Source organism: Mus musculus, chromosome 16 (assembly GCF_000001635.26).
Source record: "Mus musculus strain C57BL/6J chromosome 16, GRCm38.p6 C57BL/6J".
NCBI lineage: Eukaryota > Metazoa > Chordata > Mammalia > Rodentia > Muridae > Mus > Mus musculus.
The window spans coordinates 75,754,965-75,782,822 of record NC_000082.6 but is presented as its reverse complement, the minus strand read 5'-3'; the positions used below and the strand labels follow the sequence as shown (position 1 = coordinate 75,782,822).

At 39.5% G+C, this 27,858-nt stretch overlaps 1 protein-coding gene and 1 pseudogene across 3 annotated transcripts; both read left to right on the top strand.

Moving 5' to 3' along the window:
* On the top strand, window positions 9,766–10,660 carry Gm15554 (predicted gene 15554; annotated as a pseudogene).
* Window positions 15,547–27,633, top strand: Hspa13 (heat shock protein 70 family, member 13). Of its 3 annotated transcripts, NR_027492.1 has the most exons (6): window positions 16,005–16,088; window positions 17,539–17,879; window positions 21,514–21,727; window positions 23,241–23,408; window positions 24,096–24,191; window positions 24,375–27,633. NR_027492.1 is itself a non-coding variant. In XM_006522849.3 (5 exons), exons 1-5 carry the CDS (start codon window positions 16,064–16,066, stop codon window positions 24,128–24,130), a joined length of 783 nt encoding a protein of 260 aa, XP_006522912.1. In that variant the 5' UTR covers window positions 15,547–16,063; the 3' UTR covers window positions 24,131–24,192. The 3 variants fall into 3 exon arrangements, 2 of the variants coding, with proteins under 2 accessions (XP_006522912.1, NP_084477.1); XM_006522849.3 differs by lacking the exon at window positions 24,375–27,633 and having other exon boundaries at window positions 15,547–16,088; window positions 24,096–24,192; NM_030201.3 differs by lacking the exon at window positions 24,096–24,191.
* The last annotated feature ends 225 nt before the right edge of the window (window positions 27,634–27,858 follow it).

Sequence of the window (27,858 nt, the reverse complement as noted above, 5' to 3'; positions counted from 1 at the left end):
TGTGATTTTTCCCAGATCCTTGGGACTGAGTGATGTTATAGAGGTCCATTTAGACATGGGCACTCCATGGTGACTTTTGGTTGGCACTTTGACCAATTTTTGATAATATTCTCAATCTGTTGGGAACAAAGAAGCTCCTTTGAGGAGGAGCAAGAGCTGTACTTACCTATGGGTACAAGGATAATATTTACAATGCACTTGGATACTACACCAATGAAGCAGAATGATGGCAGTCAGTTCTCCTCTAATGTCCATGATCTCTCCAGCCAAAAGCTCTTGGCTAGCTCTAGAGCACAGGCATGAATTCCTGTGTGTTGAACAGGCCAATCTAATACCTGCTGAATAAGCCCTAAAACACTAGTGCTGCCATCTTACCATTGGGTATACCTCTCCAGGCTGGTCGCTAACGCAGTCTGCAGGATGTACTGCTGAGCAGGACAGCGGATGACTTTTATTCTCCACCACCTTGCCTAGCATCTTCTGACATTGCAGCAGACATTATGCAGGTGGATTCCAGGTTAAGGACCACTTGATTTTTTTTTCAGTTCCCATGATTGAAGCATGTACTGTCCTTAGCAATACAGTCTTACCTTCAAGTCCTGAAAGGCAAGCAAGAGCCATGGCAGTCACCTGCACTGTTTAGTAGGGGGCGGCTTGAACTTCCCAAGCAACAATTTGAAGGGAAGTACCATCACCTAGTACAGGGCATTTTGTTTGATAGTTTAAGGCTTCTGTGGGGAGAATTATCTTGAACAGTGGAGTGACTTAATTTTAAAAAAGATTATAAAATAGTTTGTTTCCCCATGGCATTTTCAAAGTATTATCTAATCCCCAACATGTGCGCACGCATGCGTGTGGACACACACACACACACACACACATCACACATACATACACACAAACAACACACATACATACACACACACATCACATATACATACACAAACACACACCACACATACACACACACACAGACACACACACACACCACATACATACACACACACCACATACACACACACCACACATACACACACTCCTTCATTATGCTTTCAGCCTTCCTACTTAAAAGAAAAAAAAATTAACCAACGGTAAGTAATATGACATACAAGCACACGGAAATCAAACTTTCTTTAGCTACTTTAAATGTTATAACATTTCAAACTATTCACATGATTTTATTCAATATGATCAGGAGAGGTGTAAACTCAAAATTCTTAAGGAGGAGAAATAATTTCTGTGGAATAGTAGCTTTTTATATGATCTTAAGACAAAGAGATTTAAGAGTGCCTCCTAAATTGGCTCTTAAATATTTTAAACGGCTGTGACTCGGCAGTGACTCCTGGGTTTAAGTGGTTTTGAGTGCCACTCACACTGCCTATATATATTTGTTTACATAGCCTTAGTCCATACTGTATTTTATAAGAATAGGAGGGATTTATTTCAAAATTCCTGAATCGTGCATTGCATATAAAACTCTGTCTGTCATATGAAATGATGTAAATACGTACTTGTCTAGGTGGTAGGATTCATGGATCTGTACACAAACGTCAACCCAGTTATCTTACAGTATCTGCCTGACAAATGATTAAATGGAGTTAATTGTATGGCCTACATGCCTCGAGATAGAACGAGAACAAAGCTAACTGTTCTAGAAGCCCCGTCTCCCATCTCCCGTCTCCCTTACCTCACTAACATTGTACTCAACCTCAAAGCGTGTTCAGCTGTGACTTCCTGTAGACATTCTGGTGGACTAAGAAATTTTGTATAAATTTGATCATTCTTAGCATGCCAGCAAGAGCATGAAAGCTCAAAATTACATTTATTCTCCACAAATAGCTGTTTGAATTAGTAAGACACCTGGACAGCTACGGGTCATATATCAGCAGTCGCTAACCTTCAGCTTCCAAGGTATTGCATTGGTTCATGTGAACTGCTTATCACAACCCCACATTTGCTCTCATAAAAGCCCTTACATGGTGTGTTTCAACAGCCAGGTAATAGTTACAAAAGGCAGACAACAAATTAAATGCAGGAAAATTGGCAATTTTATTTATGGAAGTTCATCAATACTATCAAACATTACTACCAGCAGTTGCAAAATGCAACACATGCTACTTAGCTTCTTATATTTTCATATTCTCTTGGAAATCCAATAAGCAATGGGATCATTTCTCCCACATAGAGAAAGTATAAATTCATGAGGTAAGCAGAGACTTGAGCCATCCAATGTCTCCAATGACTTCTATCCTGATGGGGATGATTCTTATCCAATAATTTTCAAAGCATAATTCATAAACCTTAAAGCAGCCTGAATATCTGTTCACACAAACAAGAACATATACAAACAAAGCACATGGCCAAAGTTAAGAGAACAGAATTATACAAAAGCTCTAGCACAGATACATACACACAAATCACTCTGCTCTCCTCCAAAGAATAAACACAAGTGGATCTCTTGGGAAACCTTGAACAATAACAGCAAAAAAAAAAAAAAAAAAAAAAAAAAAAAAAAAAAAAAAAAAAAAAAGAGAAAAATCATTAAAATGGAAAAACTCTGGGACAATTACATGCAAGTAGTTGATGCTATTGACAACTAGAGTGTGGCCCTCTCCTCACAGTCTGCAAAAAAGACTTGAATATAGTATTACTAGACTTTTCTCCATATATGTGTATGTATATATATATGTATATATATGTATGTATACATATATAATTTAAATATTTAAAAATCATATAATTATGCATGTTTACAAAAACATCATTGCCAACCATGGTGACACAAGCCCGTACTATTAGAACGTGGTAAACTGAAGGAGAAGATGCTGGGTTGGAGGCCAGCCTGCGCTACATAGTGAGATACTGTCAACACAACATAGAGAAAGTGTGGTGGTGTGTGTGTGTAGTGGGGAGGTAGAGAGGAGCTGTAGTTGCTTAGCTCTTGTTTACAGCTTTTAGTTCCTAAGCCTTTTAGTAAAGAGAGAGAAACAGTGCCAAGCTGCCTCACTGTTCCTTTACAGGGCAATGCTGCATTTATTTGATGCACACATTTTATTTAATTTAATTGTGTGGCCTTGCAGTCGTTTCACTGCTTAGGGTTTCTCAATAAAGATCTTGATCTACCTTCCATCCTAAAAGTTGATACCTGATAAACAAAGATGCAGGGTGAAGGTTAGATATTAAGAAGTAATTTTAGATGCCACACGTAAAAGAAACAGAGATTTGGTACAAAGGACTTAAGAAGAACAAGGATTCTTCATAAAAAGTAGAACAAATAACTGTGGAAATTGAAAAGGGATCTTAGGTGTGAAATAGGGTCAAGTTAAAAAGCCTTCTTTGCTGTGTAACAGAGACACCTGCTGGTCACTAAACATTTCATGGCTCAAAACCCCAAATACATTTGATCCTTTGCTCTAAAGGAAACACTCCCACACAAAGTCTTTATGCTCCTGGAAACTCAAACATAAATATGATGAACAGGCTCCATAAAACAGATAATAATTAAATTAATTTCATGTATGTTCACTCATATTAAATCTTGAACAGGAAGTGAACCCTGCCAGCTAAATGCTTATTCCATTTTCCTGGACGTACTCTGTATGACACAACTCTAGAAGACACACAAGAGACACGTGAGCACAGCACACTCTGGTCCTTTAAGAAGAAGCAGGTGTTTTTGTTTCTGAAGATGCACAGTAGCACTATGGTCAGCAAAAGATGAAACCCTGAACAACACACACTTCTTTAGTCACTTGTTTAGGATTGTGGTATTTGAAAACTAACGCAAACGATGATTATCTAAAGGCACTGGAGGTTAATCTTATACTCTTTTAAGGGGATTAAACAAACTGACTTGCTTTTCTCACAATAATAGAAGACTGATGCGACGTCTCCATAGAAACTAGATCTATTCTTGCAAGGTGTCGGCCTTGAGGACTGATCAGATGCTATGATGGTACACGGGGAATTCTCCCCTACCAGAATGTTTACTCATTGGTGATGCATCCCTGTTCCTTAAATAATGCAAACTGAAAGAAACACCATGGTTAAACACAGTTTTGGATAATGAAATATTCTTTATACTTTAGAACATGAACGGATATTTCATGTTTTGTAACAAAAATCTGATTAGACTTTAGAAGCCAAAATTATAATTACAATCTAAGACAACACATAGCACATAAGTTAGATAATATGCATACTAGATTCATAATGTAGGCATGTGAAGTTGCTTATTTTAATCAACTAACTCATCAATTAAAAAGAAGTTATTCACACTGTGTGCAATACTGCACTTAGCAGCATTCAGACACAGAACTATAAGAAAGTCTCTTTCCACTGAGCCCAGATTTTAATTGGATATATCACTTATTTCACATAAATAATAATGTGCAATAAAAGTCAGAATTTAATTATCAGCTAAATTAAGTGATGATTAACCAAAGCCGTGAAGAAGTTCAAACATGGGAGCTGTGTTACCCAGAGCAATGGCCCAATGGAAACGAGCACTGAGGGGCTGGCGACAGTGAGCTAGATTTGTGGAGGAGAAGATCTAGAGAACTGTATTTCATGTGATTCCCAGAACCTTAACTTCACTGCGCAACCAAAGAGAAGGTACAGAAAAGGGGCCTTCGTTGGACAAAAAAATGTAGACAAGGAGCTCCTATCCTTTAAGCAGAGGGTGAATTGAGGGTTCTAGCAAGAAATGTTTGGCTGGAAAAGAATGGGCCAATTGGACGAATTTTTGAAAGCCTGGCAATAAAGTTTAGATTTGATGCATTAAAGTATAAAATGGGTTTTGATAAATTCAAAGAGAGTGGCTTAATAAATTCCGTCTTTAAGAGAGATTAGTCTGGCAGCCACATTCGCCATAAGTGGTCTAATATGGATTGGTTCCACTTGAGTTACTTGGCTAACAATATTTGGACTCAAAATTCATCTACAAAGAAAGCATTTCATATATCTTTATATATTTTATTTTACAGGATGGTTAAATTATTTATTTGGTGTCTACACTAATAATACATGAGAAACACAATGAAGCAGTAAGTTTAACCAAGTTTTTTTTTTTTTTAAATCCCAAACTTAGGCTCTTCTGCCCTGATTTTTCGACCTTATGATAAAACAAAAACACAAGAGTAATTAACATTCTTTTACTCATCTAGTGCATTTATGAAAAGTAGGGATGTTCTGAACCATATATATGTTACTGTTCCATTTTTCCGGCACTGAACATATACCACTCACTTCATTCTTATAATACTCCTGCCAGAGAGTCAGTATGATCTCTAGTTGTGTGGCTCCAGATTCTGAACCTCACAAGAAGTGAAAGATGTATCCCAATATTGTATATTGGGATGTGAAGCCAGGTCTTTCTGGTCAAAAAGCTTGTGGTCTCCTGCATGATCTTACTCAGACAATGATTCTTGTCCCTCCTTCATTCTCATAATGCCACATGTCAAATTGAAAAGCTACACTCAGCTACATCAATATTAGAGAATGCCAAACTGTGGGTGGACTTCTCCAGCACTGATCATGGAAAGCATTCGTACTGATAGCCAAGACTGGCTAAGGAATCAAATGGGCACAATTCCAATTCTCAATTACAAAATTCATTCTATGCATTCTAGACACACAAAGGGGCCTAGAGTTGAATACTAGATAAGAACATTGAAACCATTTGATACACTTTTAGCTTTGATTCAGTTACTTCTCCACTTCAAAGGTATCATTCGCATAACTCTACACTCAGGCTTAATTTTATAGTTCTTCATATAAACCATTGACATCAGTTTTCAAAGTTGACTTTAATTCGCATGAGTTTCACTATTATTGATGAGACTATTCCTATTTGGATATCAAGCAATCTCTGAGAGATAGTTTCTAAATAACTAAGAATGAAGTCAAGGCTTCTAGCTATCCCACTGTACAATCCTATATGACTTCTACAATAATGAGCAATACATAGAAGCGAAGTTGGTTGACTTTAATGGCAGGACGTAAAGCCTCTCCCCCTACCTACAGACCCTAACCCATAAATAAGAACTGACATTTCACAGATCATCAGTTAGTTTCATTACTCTACATCCGACTGAGTTTTAAGCAAAAGATATCTGGAGAACTTACACTTGTAAAAAATATGTCTCAGATATAATAAAGACTCTTATTGAGAAAATAATGACACACATAAAGTCCAGCTACATTGAATGCTAAGCTCTTGAGAGACGGAAGAAACTTTCCAAGGAAGTAAAAAGGAATCTTCGGAAACACAAAGAAGGACACCAAAAGGAATTCACAGAAGTGGAGATGTCCCGAGGCCAATGTCAACCTCAACACATCAGGTCTCAAATCAGGAGCAACGACAATGACGGTGAGACTCACAGACTGGGTGGAGACCTCGGAAAGAACTATGTGGTCCCAAGTTTGTTCTCTTAATCCAGCTGAATCATCTCACACATTCTTTATTAATTAAAAAAATACAATAAAATCAGACAACTAACTTCCGAGGAAGAATAAAACAAATATATGTATTTGTCCAGATAAACAGTATAATTTAGTACTCAGCTGCAATAAAAATATCAGATCAGTTGCACAGTAAAACAGAATAGAGTGAGAAGCAGATCTATGCACCTTGCAACCCTGTAAATAACAAGGACATTTAACACTATAGGATTTATGTTTAATAAATAGTCCTACGCTAATATCTGTACAGAAAAGAAGGAGTAGCATCCTAACACACTATCAGTCCAAGGAGGAGTAGAGACCCAATATGACAGGTGAAAAAGGATAACATGGCATAATTTCCTAGTGAATTTGATATAAGTTAGTGGTTAATGATATACAAAAGTATAAAACTACATTACATAATTAATAAATTCAAATAATCTTAGATGAAACTAGTGGAGGTATTTATAACCTAGATGATCTGCTAAATACTAGTAGTTAAAATATAAAGAAACACCACGACTTGAACAAAAAAGGAAAATAAAGACAAAAATACTAAATTTCCCCAAAAACCAGGAAAATTCAAATACATATCACGGAGACACACCATTCTGTTTTCTGGCGAATATGATGATGTTGCGGCTTCTCTTAGATGACTCTAGACTGTGTCAAGTTGACAGTTAAAGCTGTCGATGTCAACTTGACACAAAAACATATCACTTTAAACCACACAATTCCGTCCCTTCTCAAGTCTCATGTTAATATAACGGTATGAAATAAAGAACTTTAAAAGTGCCACAGTCTTTTAAAAGTTCCAATGATTAAAAAGTTCAATGTCCTTTTAAAGGTCCAAAGTCTCTTAACCTTGGGTTCCTATAAAATCAAAAGCAAGTTAAATACTTCCTACTTCCATCAAAGAAGAACCAAGGCATAGGAAAAAGTCAGATCAAAGGGAATCCAAAACCTAGCAGTGTAAATCCCCGTCTCATAAGCCCAGTGTTCAGCATCTGCAGTTCATTCCCTGGGCAGTCGTCTGGTCATCTCCTGCACACGCAATTTGTCTTAAGGGCTTAGGCCTATTCCACTCTACACCTAGAAATGTCGCACATTCCTGGCATCTCCAATATCCTGTAGTCTCCACAGCAACTGAGGTGGCATCTTAACTACTGGCCTCTCCACAGGGATTATGACTCTGCCATATGATGCCAGGCCTCAACTATTCTCTATGATCATGTCAAGCTTTCAAAATCAGCATCATCCGTGTGCTATCACATAGTCTTCACCAAGTTCTGTTGTGAGCCTGAAGTGCAACCTAGCAACTCCCCTAAATAAAACAAAACAAAAACAAACCAACCACCAGTTGTAAACTCTGAGAAAAATACGACTTTGCCAGTGATGTACAATAAGGTTCACTTAAGTGATGCTAATATCTTAGTAACTGTAGCTTATTCTTTCGTCCCAGCTGATTGGCCCAGTCAGATTCTTAGCTGAAAGGCCACACAAATGACCCCTGCCCCCGTCTGAGAAGCTTCAATGGGCCCCAATTTCTCTTGGCATTCTTATCTTCCAAATTCCTACAAGATGTCTAGTAAGCTTTGAGCTTTCCCACCTCAAAGTTCCATTCTTCACATTCTTCCGATAAAAGAGTTCAAAAGTACTGGGGAAGTCTGAAGAAAAAATGACACATACACCCTGCGCAGACACACACAGAGGCTCATGAAGTTCAAAGTTCGATCCTTGGTTGGAGGCACTGTTTAGTACCCAAAAGTAAGTGTAGCGTGGATGGCGGAAGTACATTATCGGGGCTGATTTTGTTACACCTGAAGGTGTGCTGCCTCTGCTTCCTGCTCTGAAAGTTTGCCTGTAGCTTGTTGCTGTGCACCTCCACCATTCTGTACTCTCCGTGGGCAGCATTAATCCCAAACCAACTTTTCCTCTATAAGCTGACTTTGACATGGGGGTTCATCACAGCAATAGAAAACCAACTAATACAAGAACAAAAAGGTATGCGGCCAGGTCCACAGCAGCAATGCCCCACTTTTGGTATCAATTTCTGTTCTGGCTGGATCCTGATGGTGAAAACTGACCATGAGTGAAAGCAACTTAGGGAAGACCGGGAGGCTCTGACTTGGACTCAAGGTCACAGCCTATTACAGAAGGAAGTCAGGGTAGGAACTTAGGCAAGAACTTAGAAGCAAGAACCATGGAGGAATGCTTTTTGTTGGCTCCCTCACAGACCCATGCTCATCAGCTAGTTTTCATAAACAGCTCAGGAACACTTGCCCATGGAATGGTGCCGACGTAAGCAGAATGGACTAGGCCCTCCTGAATTTAGTCACCATCAAGACAACATCCACAAACATGCCTGGGTTAATATTATAACACAGGCAATTCCTCAATGGGCCTCATTTCTTTAAATGAATCTATGCTGTGTCAGGTTGGTAGTTAAAGCTATGGATATATATATATATATATATATATATATATATATATATGCACATATATTCACATATAAATATATATACATATATATGCACATATAGTCGCGTATATATTCCTGTATGTATAAAGTATTATGTAAGATTAATATAAAACAAAATGGTAGTGGGAGTGCTGGCTCACACCTGTAATCCCAGCCTGGGACATGCAGCCAGGGTGTTCACAGTGAGTTTTCGGCTAGTCCAAGAGTAAGCACAATGGTTTTCAGGCCAGCATGAACTATGGAGTCAAGACACTGTCTCTACAACAACAACAGCATCAGCAACAACAACAACAACAAATATAGAAGACAATAAACAAAACAAATGTAAGCACTGTGCAAAGGGAGAACGAAACTGAGTCTATAGGGAAAGTCAGTAATCCAGCAAGAAGGCAGTGAGCAGAGCAGAAGGCACACCCACTTCCCGAAGCATCTTTGAAAGAAAATTATCCTCTGAAAACTGCAAAGGGCAGAAGCGTGAGCAGGCGCAGAAGGAAGCTGCACAGTGATCAGCATAATTTAGGAGCAGAGCGTGCCCTTATACTCGTGGGTTTACAACAGAACAGCTTGACTGTCATACGTGCGAAAGCCACAACTGAGGAAGACTCTGTTTTTGACAACAATGAGTCTCCCAGCCAGCAATGGAAGAGTGCCCCTCCTCGCTCTGTTCCGTCAGAGTCCACAGCAAGCAAACAGAAGATGTGTGCAAGCTTTCACAGTTGCTTTTCTGTCATTATTTTCTCATGGGAAAGCAGAACCTGCTCCTTAGAACTTAGTTAGAGGTGACAGTTATTTTGATCAATTATATAGCAGAATGAAAAAAAATATATATATAGCTGTATTGGGCACCTGGTTACCAGGGCTGCCTTCTACTCTGCAATTGGCAACAACCCCTTCATTGACCTCAACTACATGGTCTACATGATCCAGTATGACTCTATCCATGGCAAATTCAATGGCACAGGCAAGATTGAGAACGGGAAGTTTGCCATCAACAGGAAACCCATCACCATCTTCCAGGATCAGGATCCTACTAACATCAAATGTGGTAATGCTGGTGCTGAGTATGTTGTGCAGTCTACTGACATCTTCACCACCATAGAGAAGGCTGAGGCCCACTTGAAAGGTGGGGCCAAAAGAGACATCATCTCTGCCCCTTCTGCCGATGGTCCCATGTTTGTGATGGGTGTGAACCAGGAGAAATATGACTACTCATTTAAGATTGTCAGCAATGTCTCCTGTACCACCAACTGCTTAATGGAAGGGCTCATGACCACGGTCAATGCCATCATTGCCACTCAAAAGACTGTGGATGGCCCCTCTGGAAAGCTGTGGCATGATGGGCATGGGGCTGTCCAGAACATCATCCCTGCATCCACTAGTGCTGCCAAGGCTGTGGAAAAAGTCATCCCAGAGCTGAATGGGAAGCTCACTGGCATGGCCTCCTGGCCCCCAATGTATTCGTTGTCGATCTGACATGCCAACTGAAGAAACTGCCAAGTATGATGACATAAAGAAGATAGTGAAGGAGGCATCCAAGGGCCCACTAAAGGGCATCAGGGGGCTATACTGAGGACCAGGTTGTCTCCTGCTACTTCAACAGCAACAACTACTGCACCATGCTGGGTCTAGCATTGCTCTCAATGACAACTCTGTAAAGCTCATTTCCTGGTATGATAATGAATACGGCTGCATTAACAGGGTGGTGGACCTCATGGCCTACATGACCTCCCAGGAAACCCTGGACCACCCACCCTAGCAAGGACACTGAGAGCAAGAGAGAGGCCTTTGGTTGCTGAGGAGTCCCTGTTCCAACTCAGCCTCCAACATTGACCATCTCCCTCACAATTTCCATCCCAGACCCCCATAACAACAGAAGGGGCCTAGGCAGCCCTCCCTACTCTTTTGAATACCATCAATAAAGTTCGATGCATTCTCCAAAATAAGAATTTATCACAGTACCCACAACTGTTAGAGAAACTTAATGATTATAACAAATTGTGTAACATTTATTGAAGAAAACTACTTAGAAATTCTTATTAAAACAGAAACATACCATTTTCCTAGATGGACATTCCACTACTGTCTTATTGTGCATTCCCCTCTTATCAAGACATAAACATATAAAGGTCTAAATTTTAAAGATATTATAATAATTTTAGGAGGAAAGGAACTAAGTTGTTTGTAAGTTGTGCAAAAAAAAAATGATGAAAACAGAAAAATAGTAAAAGAAAAACTAAGTAATTTTGTCCATCCAGATATGTGTCTATGATAAAGTCTCAAGGACAAAGCAGTATGTTACTGACCCACAATAATAAAATGAAACAAGTATCAAGAAAAGATCTCTATGCCTACCTGTGTGGTTTTTGTCTGTTAGGTTCCTTTCTATACTAAGAACTGAACCTAGAGGATCCTACATGTGAGGGAGGCATTTTACCATAGTGTTACATTTCTCTTTCATTGTTAGAATCCTGCTAAGTTGGGTAGGATGACCTTGAACTCACTCTGTGTAGCTAACTTGGATTCAAACTCCTAATCTTACTCCTTTGAAATTACAGGCCTGTACCATGAGGACTGGGGGTGAGGGGTGGATTATATATGGCATATACAGCATAAAAACTGATACATACAAGTAACATTATACAGCTGAATATATTGTATTTATGTATTTAGGAACATACACACACATAAACATTCACACACACACATATGTATGTATGTAACAACAATTAATGAAAATCATCCATGATTTTGAAAGACAATGAGGAGGGGTTTGTGGGAGAGTTTGGAAGGAAGCAGTGGAAAGGGGAAATGATGTAATTTTATTATAGTCTCAAAAGATAATTAAAAATCAATCAGTGAGAGTTTGGTTGTGGATGTTCATACCTGTAATAGTTGCTCTGCTAGGAGGATCAAAGGAGTAACTAGGGGAGTGATACTGTTTTAAAAACAAAACAAAAAATAGACAAAAGAAAAGACCAAACAAACAAGAAAAGCGAAAAGAAAACAACCAAAATGTATTACAAGAATCAAAACCATAAGCTATTAAACTAATAAGAAAGGAAGATTAATCAATAAATACTAATATAGTAAATAATAGTATTTATTAAATTAGTATTAATGTTAGTATTTATTAAATATTGGAGAAGAAAGCTAAAAATTAGTCTTGCAATATAATCTCTTAAATCTGCAATTTGAACATAATAAATTATAAGCATGTAAAAATTGCTATAAACTACAGGAAAATATGCATTGTATATGCTCTAAGCACATTTCTGCTGACAAAATATATAGGTATGCTACATCTATCTGTGCCAGAGAAAAATCAAGGGACTACAAGCAAAGGGAAGCTGGTTCATTTCAGAGTTTCCATTATTGTGATGTCTAAACTTTCTACAATAGGCTATATAAAGAAAATGTTTTCAGATGTCCTAAAATTTAGAAGAAGAAGAAAAAATCCACATCAATAAAAGAATAAACCTAGGACATCAGTCTATCTTGTTAGGCCTCTGAGCTCATCATCTTCATGAATACATCAACACATTGCTAATTCTTGAAATCCTTCAAGTAGACAGCACTGAAATAGGCTTATACTGTCTGGAATGTTGCTGAAGATAAGTTTTAAGAAAAGGACAGCTAATTTTATTACATATATGTACATATATTTATATTAATTGAATGTTATTATTGTAGATTACTTTCATTGAAATGATCCCATTAACAATTACATTTCTCTTTTCTGTTACAATAAAAAATAACTCAAAAAGAATAAAACATTTTAACAAATGTAGTAGGGCCAGGTGGTTGTAGCAGTAAATATATTTTGAGTCTGAGTCGCTATTCCAAGAGCTTGGGGCCAGGAGGAAAAATAGCCAGACATACAACAAAAGTACCTACAGCTCTATGATTTAAAATAATAGTAACACCCGGGCATGGTGGCGCACACCTTTAATCCCAGCACAGGAGGCAGAGGCAGGCAGATTTCTGAGTTCGAGGCCAGCCTGGTCTACAAAGTCAGTTCCAGGACAGCCAGGGCTACACAGAGAAACCCTGTCTTGAAAAATAAAATAAAATAAAATAAAATAAAATAAGAGTAACATCATTGAAGAACTATAATCCAGGAAAACATGTACCAAATTTCTGACCTACAGAATTGTATACTAGGCCTCTATTAGTTTTAAGACAGTTTGTTAACATAGTAACAAACAATGAAAATAACCTGTGTTATTCCTTTCTGGAAGGAAGGAATGCTATATTCCTTTCTGGGGGTAAGGGTTTTCTTCTCTGAGATAATATTGTTTATGGTCCCATATTAAATGAAAACTGTGAAAGGAAAGGGTATATACTAACTACCATTTTATTGCTGTGATTAAAATCATTGACTGAAAGGGAGTATTTTAGCTACTTTCCTATTGCTGTAATAAAACACTGTAACTAAGGCGACTTATAAAAGAAAGTGTTTACTTTGGCTTACTGTTTCAGGGGTTTAGAATCCAAGATGGTCCAGTGCAGGGTAACAGAGGGCTTACAACTTTAACCTCAAACCACCATAGCAACTCAAAAAAAAAAAAAAAAAAGTTTACATTGGCTTACAGGTCCAGAAGGCTAGATATTCGTATTGGCAGGAGAGACATGACAAACAGGCCACCAGTGCAGGAAGCTAAAAGACCATACCAACTGCAATCAGGCTAAGAACTCTGAAAGCCTGCTTTCCAGCCATGGACTTCCTCCAAAAAGTCTCCACATCCTAAAACTTCCCTAACTTCCCCAACTTGCCACAACTAGGTACCAAGTGTCTAACTACATGAGCCAGTAGGAAACATTTCTCTTTCAAAGGACAACAGAAAGGTGGGCAGAGGGAATTACAGTGAGCAGTGTTTGTATCACTGATCCTCATGATACTGGCCCCATGGCTGGTGAATCTAATGCCTGTCTGCTCTTATACTGTTGGTTGGGCTATTTTTATGTGGACTGCTTACACCTGGTTACTTTGTATCTTTCCATCAATTTACAGCTTGACTCTCACATTTAAAAAAACAAAAACAAAAACAAAAACAAAACAAAAAAAAAAACAGCTCTAAAATACTGGAAGTTCTCTTCAAGGTAAAACTATATAGGTTTCTCCAGTCTTGCTCCTTCCCAGTGATCATATTATTTCTATGTCTCACAGCATGTTGAATTAAATTTCTGATTGCCTTCTCTCTATCCTTTATTGATGCCAATGGTTACCACTGTGCTAAGCACACAGTAACTGTTCGATAACATTTATTAAAATTATCATTACCCATCAAAATCATCAGTTGGATGTTTGAATTATGCTTTCTTCATTCTTCCTAAGAACTTTGGCGAATAGTAGTCATATATCCACATGCTTTTCATTTTTCACATGACAAAGTATTTAAAAACACTAAAGTGTATTATAATGGGTCTCTGTTAGCCATAATTCAGATATAAAATCATTATATATGTATGTGTGATAATATCTATCTGTAGATAGGTAGGTAGACAGATAGACATAGACCAACCTATCATAGATAAAGTACATAGATAGCTAGAAACTTAAAAGATACAAGATTTTACGCAAGTGGAAAGCCAGTAGAGGTTCTTTCCCACAACTAGTAGACCTGTCGCCAATTAGGACTATTGATTTGCACCTAGCCAGAGAAGCACATTTAAGTTTCTAGGACCTTAAGTGTTCATGAACTTTCCCAACAGTAAAGTCACGTCCAGGAGTCCTTAAGTCGTATCAAATATTAAACAGTGAGGGGAAAACATCATGTTTTATATACTAAAAACCACCTGTATCCTCCCCCTCAATAATTGTGGTTAATCTTTTCGTCTTGCTGGGATTCAGAATCATCATGGAAGTAAACTTCCGGGTATGTATATGAGGGCGTTTCTGACCTGATTAATTGAGGCGAAAAGACTTCGCCTAACTATGAGCACTGCTATTCCGACATCCAGCAGGTTCAAGGCTGAATTAGAGAGAGAGAGAGAGAGAGAGAGAGAGAGAGAGAGAGATGCCTTCGTTTCCTGTCTCTGCTTCCTGACTGGGTGCAATGGGGACAGCTGGTTAAAAGGTCTTGCCTCCGTGACTTCCTTGCTATGAGGAACTGTACCATTGAACTTTGAGCCAAAATAAATCTTGTCTTCTTCAAATTGCTTTGCTAACGTGTCTTATGGCGCCAGGGGAAAAGTGATCGGATAGTCAACACGTGAAAGGACGGACCTGTCCAGGAAGACAATTCTGGCCATTTATGACATAATTAAAACGAAAAGTAGAATGTATCTTTCCATATTAGTTGGTAATAGCATATGTGAATGTTAATATTAGATTTGAAAATATCTTGGATAAACCATGCGGTCCTGGACAAACTTCATTCCTGACGAGCCCGTGAAATAATTTACTGCCAACAGCATCGGGCTGGCATTGCATTTAATGACTGCAAGGATATTTGCAAAGCAACGAACAGGTACACCAGAGGTGGGGTCTCCGGTAGGACTGCCCCACTGTGGAATGCTAAGGGGACTTCGGAGGGCTTAGGAGAAGTCTATCTAGAATCTTGATTTCGACCAAAGACGCATAAACCTTAAAAAAGAGGCTGAACAACAAAACGAAACAAAAAACAAAAACAAACAAACAAAAAAACCGGAAGTTTGAATTCCCCGCCTGCCTGGCAACGCAACCCACCTCGGAATCTTAATTGGTTTTATCCTCTTTATGCCTTCCAAGCTCTGGACAGTCCAGAACTGCAGTTCCCACAATACAACGCGGTGAGGCGGGGCTACAGGGACTTTTTTTTTTTTTTTTTTTTTTTTTTTTTAACCGCGAGTAAGCTCGCAGCGTTTTGGGTTTGATGAATGACAAACTCTGGCCTTTCCCAGACGCTGCTCCCACAACAAAGCCTGGTTTGTTGGGCCTTCGTGCGTGGGGAGGCCGAGTCTTCCCTCACTGGCCTGAGTAAAATCCGCCCCGCGGCCTCATGGTAGATGGAGTCATTGCTGTGGTGGAAATCGTAGTTCCTCCGGCTAATTCGGAGCCGACGGACTACATTTCCCAGGAGGCTGCGCGACAGCCGGCGACTAGGGGGCGGTGCCTCCCATCGGTACAGTCATCCTTCTGCCTGTTCGGCGGGACTGATGGCCGGAGAGATGACGATCTTAGGTCAGTATCTCAGGGGTCCCTGCAACTATGGAAGTCGACGGGGAAGTTCGACGAGGTCTGGGTGGGCAAGGGTTGGTTGTCTCACTCTCTGAATCACAGGTCACGCAGCCGAAGGGAGCCTGAAAAGGGGGCTAAGGCTGTTTGGAGCTGGTGGGGGCGGGGCGTCTGGAGTCGGGGGTCTGACTTGCCGGAGGCCTCTTGGGGTCGTGCCACCAGCCACAGGTCTGAGAGACGAGGGCCTAGGAATGCTAACGACCTCGGTCTTGAATGGGTAGCCGAAATCGGTTCTCTGTGCGAGAACCCACTGTGAATAAGAAGGGGATCTCGAGATTGAAGACTCTTGGCTTCACTCGGGATGCGGAATTGGGAGGGATTCAAGTCCCTGTGCATTCTTAGATGGATTCTCTTTTGAACATACCGATTGGGAATCAACATTCCCTTGCCAAACGCTGAGATGCTTTTGAGATTTGTCTGTAGGTGGGAAGAGACAAGTGGATAGGTTCTTGGTCTGCTATGATGTGCCAGGCGTTGATTTGAAGGAGCTAGCAATTACCAACAGCACTACCGAGTGACATTATGGGTTTGAGTGGGGACAGGTGTATTACGCAGACTAGTGAAACCAAATCAGATATTAATTCTAAACTCAAAGTGATGTTCTTATTCGCTTTTGTGTACAATATGCCTGATGTTTCTATATGATCTTTTCCCTTAAATATTTGCTGAGCCTCTGCTCTTCATGGGCCGTACTATTCAATGGTGACTAGAACTTGCCTTCGGGAAGTTTACATATTGTTGCTATCAGGGTTAGCACTTGCATACTTCTTCCCTAATATCTATTTTGAAAAGTATATCCTTAATGAATGCTTATATATGCAAAATCTCTTCTGGACTCTATGAGGTAACAGTAGTGCCTAAGCAGTTTTCAGATCAACATATCCAACTTACGTATTTTATCCTTTTGAATGGGTAAAGACGATAACCAAACAGGTTAGACTTACATACCAAAGCTGTCTCTGTGGGAATTTCATAATGGCATTTCATTTTAGTAATAACAGGTAAAAACTGTTTATGAAGCTATCAATCTAAATAGCAATAATCCAAGAAAACTGGATTGTATTTAGCTTTAGTTTCACATTTGTGATATTTTCATTCAACAACAGCATAATGGTTATTTAAATATCTTTACATTTTATTCCTTTATTATCATGTAACGGATTATACAAAAATACATTTGTGAGGGCTTTTGGTTTTTGAGGGTTTTTTTTTTCTCCTTTGTTTTTAATTGTACCCCGATGGAATGTTAAAAACTTGATGTCCAAAAGAAGTAGCTAATAATCCTATAAAGTGAAATATTTTATGTTTTGTTTTAAAAGTGCTACTAAGAAGATGTTGCTATAGGTACAGTATATGGTGGTAGCTTCATAAAAACTTATCTTTTTACCTTTTGCAGGTTCAGCTGTTTTGACTCTCCTCTTGGCGGGCTACTTGGCACAACAGTATTTACCATTGCCTACGCCAAAAGTGATTGGCATTGACCTGGGTACCACCTACTGTTCGGTTGGTGTATTTTTTCCCGGGACAGGAAAAGTGAAGGTGATTCCAGATGAAAACGGGCATATCAGCATCCCCAGCATGGTGTCCTTCACGGACGGTGATGTGTATGTGGGCTATGAGAGCCTAGAGCTGGCTGATTCAAATCCTCAAAACACAATCTATGATGCCAAACGGTTCATCGGGAAGATCTTCACCCCGGAGGAGCTGGAGGCTGAAGTTGGCAGATACCCATTTAAGGTAGGAAACTAATCTACACTCTGCGTCCATTTGATTTAACGGTGCTGTTTGAATTATGTGTCAGGGAATTGTATTCTCTCAGTGAGAAATCCCACAGCAGCTGCAGGGTGGATCAGTTCAGTGACTTCCTGGTGCTACCAGGTCAGGATATGGGGCCTTGCTGTGCACTCATCCCGCCATCATCACAGTTCCAGTTAGTTCTCTCAAGACATTTTAGGAAGGATGCTGAAGCCCCGTGGACTGTGAATAGGTATTCTCTATGTGTGTACATTTTGTATGCGTACAACATTTGTACACTTGCTGTCGTGCTTTCTGGCTTATTTGAAGTGTGTCAGTATGTTACACACATGTAGTGCATGTACCTCACTAGCTTTAATGGCTGTGGAACTGCTATTTTATTACAGAGTTACTCTATCTCAGCACTACCTCTTATACTTTGCTAGTGTCACACTAATTTTTGAAGTTCAGTATATATATATACATATACATATATATGCGTATATGTGTGTGTATATATATGTGTGCATGTATGTGTATATATATGTATGTGTAGATATATGTATACACACACACACACACACACACACACACACATATATATATATATATCTTTGTGTCTGTTAGAAATTGCCTGCCTTATGGAATTTTGAGTTGGATATATATGTGTGGGTTTTTTTTTAATAGTTATTTTATTTATTTACATTCCAGACCTTACCCCCTTCCTGGTCCCCCCTCCCAACAGTTCCTCAACCCATTCCCTCTTCCCCTTGCTCACCCCACACCAGGCCTCCCCCTTCCCTGGGGCCTCAAGTCTCTGGAGGATTAGGTGCATCTTCTCCCACTGAGGCGAGACCAGGCAGTCTTCTGCTATGTATGTGCCAGGGCCCTCAGTCCAGCCCAGTATGGTCTTGGTTGGTAGCTCAGTCTCTGGGAGCTCCCAGGGATCCGGGTCAGTTGAGACTGCTGGTCTTCCTATGGAGTCGCCCTCCCCTTCAGCTTCTTCAACCCTTCCTCTGATTCCTCCATAGGGGTCTCCTACTTCAGTTGAATGGTTGGGTGTTCGTTGGGTGTAGGTATCTGTGTCTGTCTCAGTCAACTGCTGGTAGAGCCTCTCAGAGGACAGCCATGGTAGGCTCCTGTCTGTAAACACATCATAGAATCAGTAATAGTGTTAGACCTTGGTGCACTCCATGAGATAGATCCCAAGTTGGGCTGCTCACTGGACAGCCTTTCCTTCAGTTTCTTCTCCATTTTTGTCCCTGCAGTTCTTTTAGATAGGAACAATTCTGGGTGAGAAATTTTGACTGTGGGTTAGTAATCCTGTCCCTCCACTTGAGGCCCTTCTTTCTTCTGGAGGTGGACTCTTCGAATTTCCTCTCCCCACTGTTGAGCATTTTGGATAAGGTCACCCCCATTAAGTCCTGAGAGTCTCTCACCTCCCAGGTCTCTGGGACTTTCTAGAGGGCCCCCCCAACTCCCAGATGCTTCATATTTCCATTCATTGTCTTGGCCCTTAGGACTTCTCTTCTGCCCCCCGCCCCCCATACCAGGTCCTGTTCTCCTTTTCCCATCCTCTTCCCTCTCCCACTCAGGTCCCTCCTTCCCTCTGCCTCCTGTGACTATTTTGTTGCCCCTTCTAAGTGGGATTGAAGCATCCTCGGTTGGGCCTTCCTGCTTGTTGAACTTCTTACGCTCTGTGGGTTGTCTCCTAGGTATTCTGTACTTTATGACTAATATCCACTTATCAGTGATTACATAACATGCATGCCCTATTGGGTCTGGCTTACTTCGCTCTTTTCTAGTTGCATCCATTTGCCTGCAAAATTCATGATGTCCTCATTTTTAATAGTTGAATAGTATTCCATTGTGAACATGAACCACATTTTCTGTATCCATTCTGGTTTGTTTCCAGCTTCTCGCTACTGTTAATAACACTGCTAATGAACATAGCGGACCACGTGTCCTTGTGGTATGGTGAGCAGATACCCTGGAATGGCATAGCTGGGTCTCCAGGTAGAACTATTTCCAATTTTCTGAGGAACTGCCAGGTTGATTTCCAGAGTGGTTGGTTGTACCAGCTTGCAATCCAGCATCTCCTGTCACCTGAGTTTTTGATCTTTGCCATTCTGATTGGTGTGAGGTGGAATCTCAACATTTTGATTTACTTATTTAGGAATTTTACTTATATTCCCAGATTGTAGATCAGAAGGTCTGCATGCTCTTAACCTTTGCTTTTGGAGTGTCCGCATCTTCAGCAGGCAGTGTGACTTTCTTTACTTACTGAGGTAGGCCATGCTCTGTAGCAGTCACTGAACAGCCTCTTGAGCGGGTCAGCCTTCGCACCCAGGTCCGTGTTCCACAATCCACAACTGAAAAAATGGCATTTTGTATTAATTGTCTTTCCTTTGCTTTACAGGAATTATATCTAGTGGTATTTTTTCTTTCTTCTAAAAATTCTATTGGTTGATTGATTGTTTAATTAATACAGGAACTAAATTTGTAGACTTGTCTGACCTACAACTCACAAAGACCTTATTGCCTCTGCATTTCTTCTTCTTTGTCCTGGTTTGATATCTTTCTCTTTTTTTAATGACAATAAAATACCCTATCATCTCTGTGATGTCTAAGTTGTTCCTTTCAAAGTATTAGGCATACATGAAATCTCAATGATAGAAGAGTGGTTTTGATTCCTATAGTAATTAATTAGTATCAACTCTGACCCTTTGCACTGACTTGATTTTTTCCCCTTTTGGATTTCCATCTTAATGCTCTTATGTATTTATTTTTCAGTGTTATTTTTAAACATTTGATTTCTGTGGCTTGTTTCTCCCGTGTGCGACTTCTCTTCTAAGTTATGAAGTGGTCTAATGACTCTACATGTGTTAGACTCACTAGGTAGTTGTATCATCATGGCTTCCCAAATAAAGTGTTGCCTCCTTTGTGATTGGAGTTTCTGTAGTTTTCTTTTGTGTGGTTTTAATTACCAGTTCTCAATGAGCATGAATATGAAATGCAAACGCCCTTAAATGACCAGTATGTAAATTGTTTTGGAGGATCATGATGAAGTCCTTCACTGGGCTTCCCAGTCTTACCCAGAGTGTGGACCATCCCATTGGTCACTGTATTCTCTGGGCTGTCCCAGCTCGGCAGCCGTCCTGGGGATCCGGTGTTGCAGGCATTGCGGTGTTGTCATTAAGACTATCTTACTAAGTAATGGCCCCGAAATTAGTGATACCGGCTGGCTACTTGTGCATATTGGGCAGAACTTTTAAAGAGCTTTGTCTGAGTGAAAACATGCCCACTGAGGGCCAACAGCTCCAAGAAAAGGAGTCTCCTGGGTGTTGTAACGCATCCTTCCAATGAGAATGCACTGAGAATACCCTAGGCTTCTGTTACAGTCCTGACCTTTGTTTGGCTCTTCCTGAAAACTGTAACACAGAATTATTTAGTAAGTTTTTAAATATCACATTCAGTGAACTCTAATCTGGAAAAGGGTGTTGGATATATTATAGTGAGGTTTTTCTTAGTTTTAAAGGTTTTTGTTGAATCAATCCAATATGTGCATGTCAAAGCAATTGGACTTTTGTGTATACATACTAACTTTACATCCTTGCTTTTCAAATCTTATTTACAGGTTTTACACAGAAATGGGATGGCTGAGTTTTCTGTGACAAGTAATGAAACCATCATCGTTTCTCCAGAGTTTGTCGGCTCTCGATTGCTGCTGAAGCTAAAGGAGATGGCCGAGGAATACCTCGGCATGCCGGTTGCCAATGCTGTCATTTCTGTGCCTGCAGAATTCGACCTACAACAGAGAAATTCAACAATCCAAGCTGCCAACCTTGCTGGTAATAGCACCTTTGACTGACCTGACATGCATTTTCTCAGATTGTGTTAGGACTAACATCTTCTGTAAATCAACTGTAGGCATCCAGACTATATGGCAGATGAGATAGCTGCCTGTTTTAGATATTTTTGCAATGATAATTATGAACTCTGGTACAACATTAAATGGGGAGAAAAAGCAGTGTAGGGCTAGGGCTGTAGCTTTCTGATAGATTACTTCTCTAGAGAGGGTCAGGCCCAGCCTAGGTTCAGTCCTCCAGGATACAACTGTCCTCAAAATACGTTTCTAAAATGAAAAGAAAAGAAGAAGCTAAGCAAATCATGCATATGACAAACTGTGGGAGAGAGCATGAGTGCTCCTGTACTTCTGATCCAAGATACGATGTCTTCCTTGTTCAGGTGACGTGTTTCCAGACTTTGCAAGGTGAAAGTGATGCCACCTGTTCTATAAATCCTGCTTTTGTGATGCTGTATCCAAATAGATCGAAGTGTAGAGTAAGCATAATACGCACGCACATTGCATGTAACATTGTACCATGGGGACTTCCTGTACTTATCAGTAATAGTAGTTGCATGGCCCTTCTAAGCCAAGGGTAGTGTCCTTACTACCCTTGGCTTCAGGGGGATCAATCACCTCGTGTTCAGAGCTACTGGTACATCTTGTTTTTAAGTTGGATATTTTCCTTATTTACATTTCAAATGTTATCCCCTTTCCTGGTCCCCCTGCCCCCCAGGAACCCCCTATCCTTTCCCTCCCCCTCCCTCCACCCTCGCTTATATGAGAGTGCTTCCCTACCCACCCACTCCTGCTCCCCACCCTTGAATTCCCTACACTGATTGGGGCATTCAGCCTTCACAGGGCCAAGGGCCTCTCCTCCCATTGATGCCCATCAAGGCCATCTACTTCTATACAGTCTTTCCCAGAAAGTAGCATGGGTGGAAGAATGGAGGCCCGGAAGGTAGTCAGAGATAGATGGTGGGGCTTATAGAATGAGCAGGCATGCCTCCCCGAAACAGTGACTCCTAAGACCTAGGACCCCACACATGACCAGAACAGAGCGAGAAGTGTGATAACCAGTAGCATCCCTGGGAGGATCTTTAGAGTTTGAAAGGCCGATGTGGCTCCTGACCTCACACCTTGTACACCACTTTAAGTGGGGAAGTTACTGCAAAGCAGGAATCTTACTCAACGTAATGTGGTCTTTTACACGAGATCAGCTGACCATATTTCCACAACTATATATTTCCAAGTAGAGTATCAATATTAGAAAAGGCTGGAAGAGGTTTTACAATTGTTAATAAAGTGTCAAGATACTAAACTTAGGCTTTTCTTTTTTTATGGTGTATTCTTTAAGAATAATTTTAATTATACCAGTAAGAAGAACTTGCATTTTTCATACTATTGTATTTTTCCCACTGCTTTTGTCATTGCTGGATGAAGGTCATATTAAAGCAGAAACAGACATGTTTTAATTACAAGTTAAGTGGAAACTGTTTCCTCCCGTGGTCTTTCAGGGCTGAAGATCTTGAGGGTGATAAATGAGCCTACAGCAGCAGCGATGGCCTATGGTCTCCACAAGGTTGACGTGTTCTACGTGTTGGTCATAGACTTGGGTGGAGGAACTCTTGATGTGTCGTTACTGAATAAACAAGGAGGGATGTTCCTAACACGAGCGATGTCTGGTAAGAAAAGTGCAGATCTAAGGAAGTGCAGGCGTGCTTTCCTCAATCTGCCCAGCATGTAGGATGTCGGTTTGGTTTTCAGAATATTTTGTGATTTTTCTATATAATGTTGCTTATATCTATGTACAGATCAAAGTTAACTATCAAAATAAAATGGCTGGACTTCCTGTAAGTTAGATAAGTAAGTTCCTTTAGAGTTCCTTGATGACGGTTAAAGGGAAGATAACAGAAAAAAATGTCAAAATGAAGACAGTCGGTTATTTCATCTGTTTCATGTGTGAGGGTGAGGATGTTCTGAGAAAGGCAACTTGAGTGTCACTGAAGAAATAAGATCGTTTACTTTAAATCTCTTTTCAAGATTTTTGCTTTGTGCTTTTTAGGCCAAAATGTAAGAGTGCTTATTAACCTACATAAGCGTTCTAACATTTATATTTCTCATTCTTTTAACAAAATTCCTTAGAGCCAAAATATATACTCTGAGTTTATATTCCATTATCTTTTCCTATAGAACTATTTCTATTAAGCTTTTAATTATTAACAGTAAGATACGATTATATTTTTGGTACCTGTTAATCATAAAAATTCCAAAATGAGACAGTGTTGCAATTTAGGTAGATGCTGCCTTCATTCTTCTGTTTATCAAAAATCACTTTATGTTATTGAAATACTCCCTTCTCGTTCATTTAGGATTTCTAACCCTGCTAGGCACTGATTATCAATAGTAGAAGATAGAAATGGAAATAACAATAATAGCTGAGATAAAACCGTTTCTAGAATCTGAAAGTAAGTAACTATCTGCCCTTACCATTAGGTTAAAATGGTTTTAACATAGGTCTTTTTTAATCAACGTACATTAGTAAAACCTTAATATATTATAGGACTTCTTATCCTTAGAATACCTTAACATACAGAGTTTATATTTATGTGCATATAAGTATGACATAAGGTTTTTAATTCTGTGTTTAGGAAACAACAAACTTGGAGGACAAGACTTCAATCAGAGGCTGCTTCAGCATTTATATAAAGAGATCTATCAAACGTACGGCTTTCTCCCTTCCAGGAAAGAGGAAATCCACAGATTAAGACAGGCGGTGGAGATGGTCAAGCTAAACTTGACAATTCATCAGTCTGCCCAGGTATCAGTTTTACTCACTGTGGAGGGGAAGGACAGCAAGGAACCTCAGAATGGTGACTCTGAACTGCCAAAAGACCAGCTCACCCCAGGAGATGGTCACCATGTGAATAGAGTGTTTAGACCTGGCCTTTCTGAAAGCAAGAGTGGAAAAAGTCAGGTTTTGTTTGAGACAGAAGTATCCCGCAAGCTCTTTGATGCCCTCAATGAAGATCTCTTTCAGAAAATACTCGTACCCATTCAGCAAGTATTAAAAGAAGGCCTCTTAGACAAGACGGAAATTGACGAGGTGGTTCTAGTTGGGGGTTCTACTCGTATTCCTCGGATCCGCCAAGTTATTCAGGAGTTCTTTGGAAAGGACCCGAATACATCTGTAGACCCTGACCTGGCAGTGGTGACAGGAGTGGCCATCCAAGCTGGGATTGATGGAGGCTCCTGGCCTCTCCAAGTTAGTGCTTTGGAAATTCCCAATAAGCATTTACAGAAAACCAACTTCAACTGAACTGAGGGAGTGCTGGTAACTGACCCTGTCTTGGCGTGTTAAGGATTTCCATGTGACGCCTCCTCCAGAAAAGGAGTCCATGAAGTCACTCAAAAATTCCCAAAAGGACATTTATACAGGACAACTTTACATAGTGTTTTGTTTTAGAATCGAATATGACCAGATGAGTCTTGTTTGGGTGTGCAAAAAAAAAAAGCTCAGTATTTCTAAAGTAACAGAGTTGAGTAAAACTCTCCTGGATTCTGGAAGTAGGTAGCCATCCGCACTTACTAGTCTGGAAACTTTAAATAGTGCCAACTATGAGGCCCAAGTTCTTACTGAATTTTATTAGTAGGGGCTGATAATTTCTTTATTTGGTTTTCACATATAGCTCTTAAGGACTTGAAGAACTGTTATGTCAGGTATTTACACTGGCTGGGAGATAGCAGTATTATTAAACTGCATAGATAGTATTCACCAACTGCCATGTAATTTGTACTTTCAAAAATCCACTATCTTTTTACATATTACATCCTCCTAATCTACAGATTTTAATATATTTGAAAGACCAGTTTTTCTTCCCAAAATAGCTAAAGATTTATTCAGATCTCTTTCTGCCAGATAGTAGAACATGCCCTGTTTAAACTGTAGTCTTTTTATCTTCAGGGCGTCATTTTCTGCTTGTATTTTCACACCTCTGCTTTGTAAGAATAAAAAAGACAGTAGAAAGTTACCAGTTGCCTTTTCAAAGCGTTGATGTCACAATAAAGCTGTATTACTCTCTCCATTTGTTTTTGCTATCCAAGACCATTGGGTATTTGTAGCAGCTGTTTGGTTTTGGTTATGTTGTTTCCCCTTTTCCCAGGATCAAACCTAGAAATGCAAGACTATAGTCAAACTACTTTAGACATTTAGGCAAGGGGCTCACAAGTTCAAAGCCTGTCTGAGCTACCCAGGAAGTTCTAGACCAATATAGGCAACTTAGTGAGATCCTGTTGCTGTCTCAAAAGCTGAGAGGGAGATAGGGAGGGGAGAAGAGAAGAAGCAAGCAAGCCAGATGGCCACAAGGGCCAGTGAAGAAAATACTCTATGTTGACTTTGCGATGCCCATGTTATTGGAAGATATATGTCATTATATTTGCTTTAATGAAAGTATTCACATACAAGAATTATATCCTGGCTATCTTGTTCTTTTAAAGTATATCCTGTTTATCAGTGTTGTAATAACTAAAGAAGAGAACTAAAATTTTGAAAAAGATCAAGCACTTCAGCTTCCCAAAGAGTAATGCTGGAAGGTGGTAGGATTTGGTTTTGTTTTTTGTTTGTTTGGTTGGTTGGTTTGGTATTTTTGCAGCTTTATAAAAAATTTTTTTTGCTTAGTAGTGAAGTTGCGATTAAATTAACAGTCATTTCCATGTACCAAAGCGCATGCAATTAGGTAGATAGAAAAACATAAAATGCCGTGCTTTGATTTTAGAACTAATGGAGAAATGCCAAAGATGAGCCCTTCACAGCATTGTGAAAATATTCAAGACTGTGAATCTTTGATTTTCAGATTGAAAAACATCTAGGAACATGTTTGAGGCTACATGTACTGCAGTCTCCACATGTACTTGGAATTCTCACGTTAGCCATTTAGGATTATAAACAGCAAACTTGAATTTCTCAGATGTATGACAACTCAAGACATGAACAAAATCAATTTGCAGAATGGAGCAGATAAATAATACTAAAATGGGAAGATAAATGTTTTTTTTTGAAAAAACAGGATGGTGGTGTTGGAGGTGGGGCTATGTAGTTAGCATCCTCTTCCTTAGTAGTTACAATGTTAAAACCATGAAGGAAATTGTCTTCAATCAATTGTTAGAGTCATGTGTACCTAATCCTGACACCAGTGTAGTTTATTTAAAAGGTACAAATGAATCCTGAAAGGGGCCATTTGTTAAAATCTGAGATCATTTTTCATAAAATTTGCTTTTTAGTTGTACATTTGGCTAAATTTTTTTTAAGTATGTAACTTTAAAAATACTAAGTAATATGTAATTTATTTTATATCAATGTTTTGGTACTATGTTTTCACTCAAACCACTTATCAGATACCACTGTGTATAATATGAATTCAATATGACAGTTACTGTATAGAACAGATTGTGCCTCTTAAAAATGTGTGTACAGGTAATTCATATTTTGTTGTAAATCTATAGCAGTTTTGCTTTTAAATTGTGTACTTTATTTTCCACCCATGACTAGCTTGGAGTATATTTTTGATGTATATAAATACAAAAAGAGAGAGAGCCGATGTGATGCTTACAGACATTCACTAGCAAGTGATAAAATTTCAGAAGTGTCACATCTTACTGCATTTACTGCATCCCGTGTCTCCTGGCATTTCTGCAGTTTTCTGCATAGTTCTCATTTAGAAGAGCTAGTTCTTATGTGAACAGTTTCTTTAGAACTTTGATTAACAAGCTATGGCTTGTAACCAGTGGAGTTAAATGCTGACTTGATCCACAAAGTTAATGAGGCTGTGTACCCCCCCTCCAACTGTAATCTTTTCAGTTGACAGTACTTCATAATTTTCTAATAAAATCTGTGTTATTCTTTTGGACAAATATTGTTTTCTATCTTAAGAAATCCATTTTATGATGTCTTAAAAATAAGCCCCTGGGGCCTGAGTGGATAGCTCTGTGTTTTAGAGTACGTCCTCTTGCAGAAGACCCTGGTTCAATTCCTGGCTCCACATCGTAGCTCACAATCATCTGCAACTGTAGTTATATCAAGAAGAAGAAGAAAGAGAAGGAGGGGGAGGAGGAGAAGGAGGAGAAGAAGAGAAGAAG